Source organism: Chiloscyllium punctatum, chromosome 12 (assembly GCF_047496795.1).
Source record: "Chiloscyllium punctatum isolate Juve2018m chromosome 12, sChiPun1.3, whole genome shotgun sequence".
NCBI classification, from domain to species: domain Eukaryota; kingdom Metazoa; phylum Chordata; class Chondrichthyes; order Orectolobiformes; family Hemiscylliidae; genus Chiloscyllium; species Chiloscyllium punctatum.
In genome coordinates, this window is record NC_092750.1 from 49,986,513 (window position 1) to 49,998,552 (window position 12,040).

Below are 12,040 nucleotides of genomic sequence, written 5' to 3' on the forward strand. Positions count from 1 at the left end.
GCATCTGTGGACAGAAATCAGAGTTAAAGTTTCAGGTGACTTTTCCTCAGTTTATAGAATTCTTACAGTGTGGAAACAGGCCATTTGATCCACCAAATCCATACCAAACCTCTGAAGACCATCCAACAGAGATCCATTCCACCCCCCGACTCTCTTGCTGCATTTCCCATGCTAACCCACCTAGCCTGTACACCCCTAGACATTGTGGGCTTAGCCAATCCACTTAACTTGCATGTTTTTGGACTGTGGGAGGAAACCCATACAGACACAGCGAGAATGTACAAACTCCACACGTATAGTCACCTGAGGGTGGAATTAATCCAGATCCCTGGCACTAAGAAACAGCAGTGCAAACCAATAAAGTACTGTGTCACCCTTTGTAAAGGATGGGTCTGACCACATTGCCATGGAATGTTCCAAATAGTTGCATAATGTTGTATCACCTGTCCATCATGGAGAAATTAAGACAGAAATGCACTCTTGACCATAAGTCCATCATACAATGGTCAACAAATAATGTCCTAGGGGTCCTGCAGATAAATGAAATGGTAGGTCAAATTGGATGGCTCCATTTGACAACAAACTGTCAAAGTAATTTGACAGAATGCTTTGACAGAACCAAAAAAAAACAAGCACAAGACTTAGCTTGACTAGTGGTGAGGAAGGCTTTTTCCATCAGGTCCAGCTTATCGACCAAGAACCTCAACTGCTACCCCCTCTTGCATGTTGCTCCTTAAGTTGTTGCGTTGGGGGAAAGACTGCTGTCCTCCTCTTTGTAGAATGTGTTTTTGCCTTTTTTTAAACAATTGTTAAAAGGATGTCTTGAGAGAGATACAGAAGAACCCCTTGGGCTGTATGCCTTGCAAAGAATGTACATTATGAAGATCAGGAGTACTAAAATTGTAGTGTAGACACCTTTTAATGAGTGGAACATGGAGAGGAAAAGGTTATTGAAATTGCGCTTTCATGAATTTCCATTTGGAATGCTTTCCTGATGGGCTGTAAACCTAACGTGGCATGCCTACTGCAAACATCAAAACTGTTATTGAGAGTAGGACATTCAGTATGAAGGTAAACTGAGTTTTGATAAAAAGTATGTAATATTCAAGTTGAAATGTTTTGTCTTTTTTAAACAATTGTTAAAAGGGAAAAATGCAGTACATAAAAACTGTGATCTGCACTTAATTGAAGTCAAATAGGTGTATCCTGTGCTGCTTTATTGACTGAACTTAGATTAACTTTAATTGAAATGAAAGTGATTGCAGCAGCACTAAAAACGAAACAAACTGCAGCCAGGCTTCAATTGACTGCTGAACTCCAGGGAAACGTGATGAATACTCGAGTCTGTGTACAGGAGAATGTCAGCACTATGTGAAGAGAATTCTGACATGGGGCAATCAGTAGTATCCCATCAGTCTGCTTTGGACGCATTACCAGCTTCGTGGGCAGGTGGGTTACAGGACTTTTGAAATGCTGTAAAAGTTCAAGGTGACCAATGTTTGCGTTATTTAATTGGGTTACACCTAATTTCTGCAGACATGAGCAGAAATCAAATGGGAGCTCCAGGCCGATATGCACAAATCGTCATGACCACCTTTATGCTGTGTATACAAAACAAAGTTGGTCTCACGGTTCAACTACAAATACGAGTTGTAATAATATTGCAACTATGTAAACTTCTCCCGGCCCAGCTCTGTAACCTGCAGCTCTACCACTCACCCTCCCTCGTATCTGTGCTGTTCCACCTCTGCCCTTTTGAGCATTGTCGAATTTTAAAAGTCCACAATTCGCTGTTAAATCTCTCAACTCCAGAATTCCTTCTCTAAAACCTCTCTCCTTAAATCCTGCCTCTCGCTAAACCTGCTGTAAATAAAACCGAAAGAACTGCGGGTGCTACAAATCAGTAAGAAGCACAGAAATTGCTGGAAAAGCTCAGCAGGTCTGGCAGCGTCTGTGGAGATAAATCCAGAGTTAACGTGTGGGGTCCGATGACCTGTGCTCAGTGACGTGCCTTGGAATGTTAGAATGCTGATGGGCGTGTGATGAATTAAATTAGACTAACTCTACTGTTCCTGAAGATCTTGCTATTTTAACTACAGGGATTTATGTAGGTACTGACGTTGAGATTGGGGCACAGCCGCCCAGCCTGGCAACAAACAAAGATCAACCTCAATGAGACACATTTAAAGACCGCGTTGAAGTACCAAATATATTTGTGCGCGCAAAACACTGCCTACTACAGGGATTTATTATGTGACATGCTCATTTGGCAATCACCATGTCTGAGTATCTAATCAATAATAGTAACCTATTAGTTTAACGGGGAAAATGCCATTCGCGTCTAAGTGTGTCTGCCCAGAGCTTTCTCTGTTTGGACTTCTATGAAGACAGGATCAGAGCTATAGCGAACGTGTCCATAGGGGGTGCATGTGTATTAACTACATGACAGGCAAGCAGAGGAGAGTCACAGCTTCTTCCAAGCTGGCATTGAATAGGCTGGTTTGGTCCAATTGCTTGTGTCAGAGCGAGCAGATGACATATCCTTCTTCCTTTCATTTGCTTCTGATATTGCTTCTGTAGTGGCAGCTGCAGAGCCTAAACAATAAAAAAAAACATAACCTGTTTTGTCGCAATAATGTAAAATGGATTCTTTGTTGCATCAATATTTTGTAATCCAGGAGAGTACGGTGTAAAACGTGCGTCGGGTTTAACATAAGGTGGGCAGTGACTTACGATTTTTTGGGGAAAATTTAATTCCACCCCACCTCCTCCGTCCCGATTGGAAACGAGCGGAATGATAGCGACATTCTGACTGAAATAAATGTGTTTTTCTTGTCACCCGGAGAATACATATCCGAGCTTTTAATTGTGGGTGTGTATCTGTGTTTATTGAGCTACTCTGGAAAATGTGGAGCAGAAAAGGTTCAGGAGCATTCTTTCACCTCTGGAATCCTCACACGGACGGTACAACTGAATAATGTATCCAAAAGAACAAATCCACATGGTTTTGAATTGAAATCAGCGACAAAAGAGGATTTCACATTTCCATTAGTGCACAATGGACTCTGCTGTCATCAGTCTGGGAACGGCTTATAATGAGAATGGCTGCAAATTAAAGTACAGGAGGCAACAGCCTGTTATCTCTTTGTGTTTACCCACACTGGTTAGAACCCAGTCACTCTGGGCTACCGTATAGAGAGAGCATCACGAAAGAGAGCGACCCTGCTTTGCCTTGGGGGTGGGAAGGAGGGAGGGGGAAAAGCTGAGGGATGATATTCTTGCACGGTGCAGCAGGGAACTTGCGCAGTTGGGACTACGAGGAGTGGATTTTTTTTTCTCTCTCTCCCGTTCTGCGAGAGAAAGCTCGGAGCCCGGGCTGGCCAGATGGCAGGGTCAGGGATGTTCTGGGCTGGAAACAAAAGGGATGTTTTTCCAACAAAAGGGGGAAAAGAGCCGGAGAAAAAACGCTGGCACCTTCTCTTCTGCGCAGTCTCACACTAACCCTAAAGTCATTCTGTGAGCACTCACCGGAAGTTCAGCTCCCTGCCATGACTGGGAAAGAAGAGGTATTAGTATTGATGATGATTTTAACCTAGTGTTACCTTCTGGAGTGTGTGTGTGTGTGTGAGAGAGAGAGAGAGAGAGAGAGGGAAGAGTGTGTGTTGTGGCTTAACCGCACATCGTTTGGTAAACACGGTACGTGGTGGTGGTGGGGGGGGGGGGGGGGGTGTTAGCTGCTGCTGGTTGGGTTGGGGTGTGGATGGGAAACTGGGGTGGGGAGATTGGGGGCGTTTGAAGAAAGCAGATCGATCCCGTTAAACAAATGTCTCCTGTTCCTGTTTCAGAGATGATCGGTCTTCAGGGTGGATGAAGAAATTACACTCTCCTACCCCCCACCTTCCCCCCCCCAAAAAAACACACACACACAAACACTGAAGAACAACAACAAAAGGAGACAGAGAGAGTGAGAGGCATCGCTTCGGTTCAGTCCGTCCCTGGGCGGCGGCGGCGGCGCTGATGATGAGGATGAAAAGGAACTTTGTGGTTTTCCGATGGAAATGGAAAGCTTGAGGCACTGACTCGAGGAGGAGGAGGAGGAGGGGAGGGGGGATCGAACACTGCCCGCCGCCACCTCGATGGCGAACGCCAGTGAGCTCGAAGAGACCAACAGTTCTCTTCAGAATTACGCCATCACCGCCTCCGCCGTCAAACTGGCTTCCCTGGGATTGATCATCTGCATCAGCCTGACCGGGAACCTGCTGCTCTCCTTCCTCATCTTCAGAGAGCCGAGCCTCCACCGCGCTCCCTACTACTTCCTGCTGGACCTGTGCCTGGCCGACATCGTGCGCTCGCTGCTCTGCTTCCCCTTCGTGATGATCTCCATCAGCAGCGGCTCGGCCTGGACCTACAGCTTGCTGAGCTGCAAGATCATCGCGTTCGCCGCCGTGCTCTTCTGCTTCCACGCCGCCTTCATGATGTTCTGCATCAGCATCACCCGCTACATGGCGATCGCCCACCACCGCTTCTACTCCAAGAGGATGAGCGTGTGGACTTGCGTGGCGGTCATCTGCATGGTGTGGACCCTGTCGGTGGCCATGGCCTTTCCGCCCGTCTTCGACGTGGGCACCTACAAATTTATCCGGGAGGAGGAGCAGTGCATCTTCGAGCACCGCTACGTGAAGGCGAACGACACCCTGGGCTTCATGCTGATGCTGGCGGTCATCATCGCCGCCACCCACCTGGTCTACGTCAAGCTCATCTTCTTCGTCTACGACCACCGCAAGATGAAGCCCGCGCAGCTGGTCCCCGCCATCAGCCAGAACTGGACGTTCCACGGGCCCGGGGCGACCGGCCAAGCGGCTGCCAACTGGATCGCCGGCTTCGGCAGAGGGCCCACCCCACCGACCCTGGTGGGCATCAGGCAGACCGCCCACAACCAGAACAAGCGACTGCTCGTCCTGGACGAATTCAAGATGGAAAAGAGGATAGGCAGGATGTTCTACATCATCACCGTGCTCTTTCTGCTGCTCTGGTCCCCCTACATTGTCGCCTGCTACCTGCGGGTCTTTGTCAAAGCCAGCACCATCCCACAGGTCTACCTGACCGCTGCAGTGTGGATGACATTCGCCCAGGCGGGGGTCAACCCCATTTTATGCTTTATCTTCAACAAAGAGCTGAGGATTTGCTTCAGAACCCACTTCCCTTGTTTTCAAAGCACACAGACGCCTAGGGAAGCTTACTGCGTTATTTAAAGACATGGGAAGAGAAGGGACCCATCCCCCTTTCTTCCCACAGCTTGAAAACCCACGCACTGCGCACAACACAGGAAAATCCAATTTAATCTTAATGATGTACATGCAGTCGTTTGGCGGATTAACCTTAGTCAGAGGACAGTCACGTCCAATGGTTTCTGTTTACATTGAAGAGGTGGGAGAGCTGAGTGGAGTGTTACCAGGACAAGTTAATCTCTCTGGAATACGAATTTAATTAGGCCACTTATTATTGGGATCTCTAGCATCGCTGGCCCAAATTTCGTAGAATTATTACCGAGTGTTCGAAAACGTATAGATCAGGGAATTAAAACACAAATAAGCACTTTCCCCAATCTCAGAGTGACGTTTTACAACAAACGAATTTAAAGTTTGTTCGCTAGCTGCGCTGCCCTTTAAACTCGGCAGATTATTCACAAATATCCAGAAGACTAAATCGAACTGGAATGTAAAAAAATGTACAAATCATAATTTCAGTGACACGTTTCCCCCTTTCCAGTTTAAGAACTCTGTCTGATGTACTTTCCCTTTTGATATTTTCTTAGCTTGTTTATCTGCATTGTAATATATTGGAAAAAAATGTTTTGACCTTTAAACGTTACTTTTTTGCAATTTCATATCTTAATGTGCGTTTTACAAACTGTCTTTGAAAAACAGATGTCAATTTTAAATTACTTTCTCTAGCTAAATGTAAATAACAGTCTGATGGTTCAGTGTTAGCTGTAGTTATTGTCATACAAGTTAACAACTTAGCAAGTTATACTGTGCTCATAATTGATTCAAGATGGTAGCTTTTATTCCTCTTGTACATTTCCACGGTTTTTACTTGAAAATAAATTTATTGAGCAGAAGAACATTTTTTTCTCTCCACAGTGAGAATTAAATTAACAGGTATTCAAATTAAATGTACTTTGGGGTGCATTTTAGTAAAGATTACATTTGATAATTTATATAATTTATACTGAAAAGACAAAGCTGAGGGCCCAGTTTTCTGTCTTGATTCATAAGGAATGACAACATTGAGTAAAGATGGCAATTGCAGAAAGAAAGGTGCAATATCCAAGAAACTTTGTCAAACATCAGACTGGAGCTGACACATTATTTCAGTTTTTGTCAGCAAAGATTTAGTTGAATGGCAGAATTGACGAGGGACAGAATAGCCAACTCTTGTTCCTAAAACTTTCCAACTAGGATAGAAACTGGCAAGGTTGTTGAAGTGCAACTTAAATCCTACTAAATTTTCTCACCATTTTCACACTATTATGCAAGAAATGACTGCCAAAAATGTCTCCACATATCAGGTAAATGTTACCAGAATATAGTTACTTTGTTTAGCCTGTTGCTCACATTGTAATACAAATGCTTTATTGAACAAATGACTTGGATTAACATTTTACAAATACTTCAAGATGTGGTACAACAGACATTAACAGCTATTCACCTTCCTGGCCAGATCGTTACCCACTCCTTTGTCCATCAGTTCTTCTCCCTCTTTGGGCTCTATCCCCACCTATCATTTACACCGTACCCCCTCCCCCACCCTATCTTCTGCATATAAACCAACATTTTCCTAGCAACCATCAATTCTAAGGAAGGGTCATTTAACTCAAAACGTTAACGCTGATTCTCTCCACAGATGCTGCCAGATCTACTGAGCTTTTCCAGTGATTTCTGTTTTTGTTTTTGAAATAAGATGTACTGTATTTACTTAGGGTATATAACCTACTAAACAGCAGTGTAACTTATTCTGGAATGATACAACTCTTTCCCAAAAGTTAGAACAATTCATTATTTGCTTTTGTTAATGTGAAAATGAGAGGCAACACTTTTAAAATGAAAACTATAATTCTTTATTTGGCATGTTGGAACCCTGTCACAAAGTTGAAAAAAAAATAAAGGTTATGAAAATAAATTTTAAATATACTTGAGGCCTTTTATTACCCATCCAATTTGCTAGCTATGTTTTGACTATAAAGTGGACTACGACATTGTGATGGTTTGGAAAGGACATAAATAAATGGAATAAATGGAAGAACAAAAATAAATAAAAAGGACAGCAAGAAAGAATGAGACCGTGTAGAACTGCTGAAATATAAACCATGCAATTTGATTAAAGGGTTAAAGTGAAAAGCTGCAGATGTGTTTGAACTTCAAATTAACATTAGTTCTCACAAAGAGGCATTTGAATCACACCTGTGATGTAAATTGGTATTAATGTGGTACTAGATTTGATACAATAAAAACGATCTAAAGGAATAATTGTTTATTGTTTTTGGAATTATATAATTTGAATATGGTCAAATATGTATGATGATTGGTAAGGTCCTTTATGATCCAATGTGAAATGACCAGCATAGTTTCTATTTCAGGTATCCAAAACTCAATAGATTAACTTGAAGCTTAAGAAATGGGAGAATTTTAATGAATGATTGTGTAATTCTGGTCTTAAATGAGGGTATCTACATATGCCAAGAGTGAATTATAAATGCATTCTTCCCAAACAGGATTAAAATTGTGTTCCACATTTATACATGAGCAAGTTATTTGTATAATTTTAAATAAAAATGTAATAACTGCTGTCTGAGAACCATCAGCATCATGTAGAAAACTTCAATACTTTCATTGGTTACACCAAACAGCTTTCACTTTCCTTGAAATTGTTTGATGACTAGACTGAAAATGCACTAAAAAGATTTTAAAAAGGATGGACTTAGTGACTTGAAAATTCAGCAGCCTCAGGTAATTGCAAATTTTGGAATATTAAACACTGAAGCAAAAATAAAATGACAACATCGTTGATGATTATAAACTGAACTTCTTGTGTCATAGTAGATTTTGCTCAATAATGAATGTTACGTTTCTGATCTGCATTTGCAAGAGTATTTATGAGTGTTTCAGTGCAGCTCATCTCAGTGATCCCAATGCTAAATGTATAAATCATTTAAACTCAAATCATGACTAACATCAAGAATTGACCAGTTTTGAAAAAGTGAATTTTGCTTTTCTCGAGACTGGGTTTTACAATGGATTACAACATCATTCTTTCATCGAAACAAATCCTACCCAAACAGGAATTTTATCATTTTTTTGTGACTGCAGTGTTTCAATGTGAAATGACTGTGTTCCTGACTGTGGGAATGGTGCATTCATGAGTGTGAACCTGTCAGCGTTATTTTAGCATCAACTGGTTAACTTACTTAGGCCACTAGGCTGCTGGTATAGAAATGGTTAAAACAAATTATGTTGTAAGAAGAATGCAATGGTTGGCAAGCCTATAAACCTATAATCCTATAATTTGTTATCGAAAAAAAAATTCAGAAGAGTCTTTAACTCTTGCACTTTACCTTCTCATCAAAGAATCATCTGGGGATTCACTGCTATCTGCAAAGGATTATTATATACTGAAACATTTTGTATTCTTGACTAACAAGGGAGCCAAAGTGTATCAAGGTAAATTAGAACATGGAGTTATGACTGCGATTAGATCAGCCATGAACTTATTGAAGGCAGAGTGGGCTTCAGAAGCCAAATGACCTACTCTTGTCTGTAGTTCATAGATAAGATTTTATCAACTATTACACAATAAATCATCCTTCTCTAATAAGCTAACTTCTTGTCAAATTATTAAAGAAAGTAAGTCAAACAAAATCATTTATTCTCCTTTCATGTATTGAGGGTGTTACTGGCAAAACCAACATTTTTTGCTCACCCCTAATTGTCCTTGCACCGTAGTTTATGTGGGCATTTAAGAATCAACCATATTGCTAAGAATCTGGAGTCACATATGGGTCAAACAAATCAAGATGACGGATTGCCTTCCCCAAAGCAGTTAATAACTAACTATATATTCCAGATATTATCAATTTAATTAAAATTTCATCAACTACCACAATGAGATTTGAAGTCCAGGTTCACAAAGCATTGGCCTAAGTCTGTAAATTTCAATTTAGTGAAATTACTACAACAGCACAACCTCATCTGTGAACTATTGTTTCTTATTTAAGACTTATGGCAACAATTTACAACATTTTTGTCCTACACAGAGCAAACAAGATAATGTATGGATGCAAATAACTTTAGTTTGTGAAGATGACAACTGTACCAAACTCAACACCAAACTGGGCCTTAGTTATTGTAAGCTGATGTTAAACACAATTGCCAAGTCTGAAATAATGCTAATCAATTATATTGATTTGATGTTACAGCTGACAAATTAAGAGTTTTCAATAAGAAGCCTACTTGATGTATTTGAACTCTGGTTTATTTAGCTCATTGTTGATGAGTTTGCAACCATAGCAATAAGTCTTGGGTGTCATACAACCTCATTCTTCCAGAACAGCCTAACACAGATGATGGTATCATTTCTGGCTACCTGAGATAGCAAACTGGTGCACCTCTAATTCAGATCTTCATTTCTTTATTCTTAGCACAAACTTCTCTTACATTTAAACATTTGCCTCTATCTTCAGGTAAATCTCCATATTTCTCCAATCGTTGACTTATGAATTAAAACTGAGAGGAAAATAACCTGAAATAACTTTTTAAAATTTCCTTCTCTTATTTGGGCTTATAAACATCAAAACTTATACCTTGCTATTTACAGAAATAGAATTCTCATTCATTTTATCTTCACTAACCTCATTCTACAGCTCATTATAGGATTAATGTTGAGTTGTCAATTTATTTTAGAACTGATTTTAAAAATAGACATGCTACATGGTTAGTGGTTCCCCACAAAATTTCAACTTTTCGTTAGAAAGAAACTGAACATGATTAAAAAAAAGTGACATTTTTTAGAGTCAATCCCAACAAATGTGACGATGATATTTGTGGCCTTTGCATCTGAGATTTGCAACCTCTCATTTTAAGCATATTCGTCTTGAAGTATTCTCTTTTATTTCTATATTTTAGGACAGTTAATGAAAACTCTATTTGGGGCTGACTTTCTTTGACTGTTGGTACAGATGAAGGCATTTGTTGTTAGATTGTTGGGAGTTAAGTGATTATGTGTCTAATTCGGAAACTGTACACCGTAATATGAAATATGAAACTCATGTTTGAAAACAAATCCAATTTTCTAACTAAGCGTTTTCAATATGTCTAAGATGAATGATAAAACTAGTGTTAGGCATTTTTTTTTGCCTACATTCAATTGTATAGTCGAAGTGACAATGGGCATATGGGAGCCTCAATGAGTAAATGTAATCCTGAAAAAAATGTACCATTTATTTTTTATATTGGTCCAACAATAGACACCACAAACTGTTTACCTTTCCCAATTTGCATTAAGAAACCTTTTCTTAAATGTTAAATTTTTGATACATATTAATTTTTAACTGAATATATGTGTACTTTGATCATTCAAACTAAGTAAAACATGAAAGGAATGATTAAACTTCTCATTTTTCAATCAGATATATTACAAAGTTTCTTACATACAACTTCTTGGGTCCATTTATTTCCACTTAAAAAATAATTTGCCACTAATACAATAGTCAAGAAATCCTTAATCTCTACACAGAATATTGATCAGTTTTTATTTTGTCCTTTGGATGAGATGTTAAATCAAGGCTCTTCTGGTGGACATTAGGGATTTCTTGGCAGTATTTTGAAGAACATCATGGAAGTTCTTCCAGATGTACATGTAAATTCTTCAACCAACTTCACTAGAAATGGATGATCAAGTTATTATTATATTGATGATTGTGGGTTCTTACATATTAGTTATTGCCTTTCACACAAAAATGACTACATTTCAAAAATATTATTGCCTGTAGAGTGCTTTGTTATATCTTGGGGTCATGAAAGCACTGTGTAATTTCAGGGTTTTTTTTACTGCTATTTATCCAGTGATCATACAATATGATCTTACATTACAATCACCAATAAACATGGCACATTAGACCCAATGTAATCTATCAATGCAACCTCATTAGTTCTCTTTTCATTGTCAATGAAGATTTTCCTTATGTATTGTACAGAATTTTATCCTCATTTTACTGTATCTACTTTGGTTTAATGAAATAATGACATAACTCTTGCAAGATTAAATCTTTCTTATGTAGCCTATTTAAGAGTCACATGATGGAGAGGTTTTATTGATACTATGTCAGCATAGCATGTGAGTGTGCGTATAGACAGAATATTCTGGCATAAGGTCTGCTTCTTGTAAACAAGTTGAAAAATTTTAAAATTGTTAATTATTTTTGCATAATGGAGTAGGAGACAAAGTTGTTAGTGAACAGATTTGTTGTTTTTCCTTTTGCTTTAGTTATGCACAGGTAAAGTGCAAGTAGGTCAGCTACAGACATTAATTCCTGAATCACATCTTCAAACAGGCATTGTACTTCGGGAGACTACCAGTGTACATCTTCAGTGCTGATGTGCTAAATGAGGAACATATTTGTGTGATGTGCTTGGATCTGCTGGGAGTAGACTGGATTTGCCACAACTCATTTATCTTGTGTCATGTAACAGCCTTTGCTGATTTGTGACCATCATCCCTGAGCTTGAATCAAATTAGGCCTTTAGAGATCCAGTCTTGTCACTCTCACAGTAATTTATTATAGGCAATGTCAATTGCCTAATATAATTGTAATTGGGCTATTTTATTTAGAGAAATCTTTTTGAAAGCAACACCATATTAGCTCCTTTGCATTTACTGAGTTTTCTGCAGTGAGCTCAAGAGATGAAACCATTTTTATACCACTGATTTTTGTGAATCTCACTTGATTTGAAATAGGTTCAGTAATTTCATTGCTGAGTAATAA

At 39.6% G+C, this 12,040-nt stretch overlaps 1 protein-coding gene across 2 annotated transcripts; it reads left to right on the plus strand.

Annotated features, from left to right (window-relative positions):
- Positions 1-2,581: 2,581 nt before the first annotated feature.
- Positions 2,582-7,182, plus strand: gpr27 (G protein-coupled receptor 27). 2 transcript variants are annotated; one of them, XM_072582581.1, is made up of 2 exons: positions 2,582-3,566; positions 3,846-7,182. In XM_072582581.1, the coding sequence occupies exon 2, from the start codon at positions 4,137-4,139 to the stop codon at positions 5,250-5,252; it is 1,116 nt and encodes a 371-aa protein (XP_072438682.1). In that variant the 5' UTR covers positions 2,582-3,566; positions 3,846-4,136; the 3' UTR covers positions 5,253-7,182. The 2 variants fall into 2 exon arrangements, with proteins under 2 accessions (XP_072438682.1, XP_072438683.1); XM_072582582.1 differs by lacking the exon at positions 2,582-3,566 and adding an exon at positions 3,603-3,696.
- The last annotated feature ends 4,858 nt before the right edge of the window (positions 7,183-12,040 follow it).

Coding starts and splice junctions, on each gene's coding strand:
- gpr27 (XM_072582581.1), top strand. CDS start 4,137: ATGGCGAACGCCAGTGAGCTCGAAGAGACCAACAGTTCTCTTCAGAAT.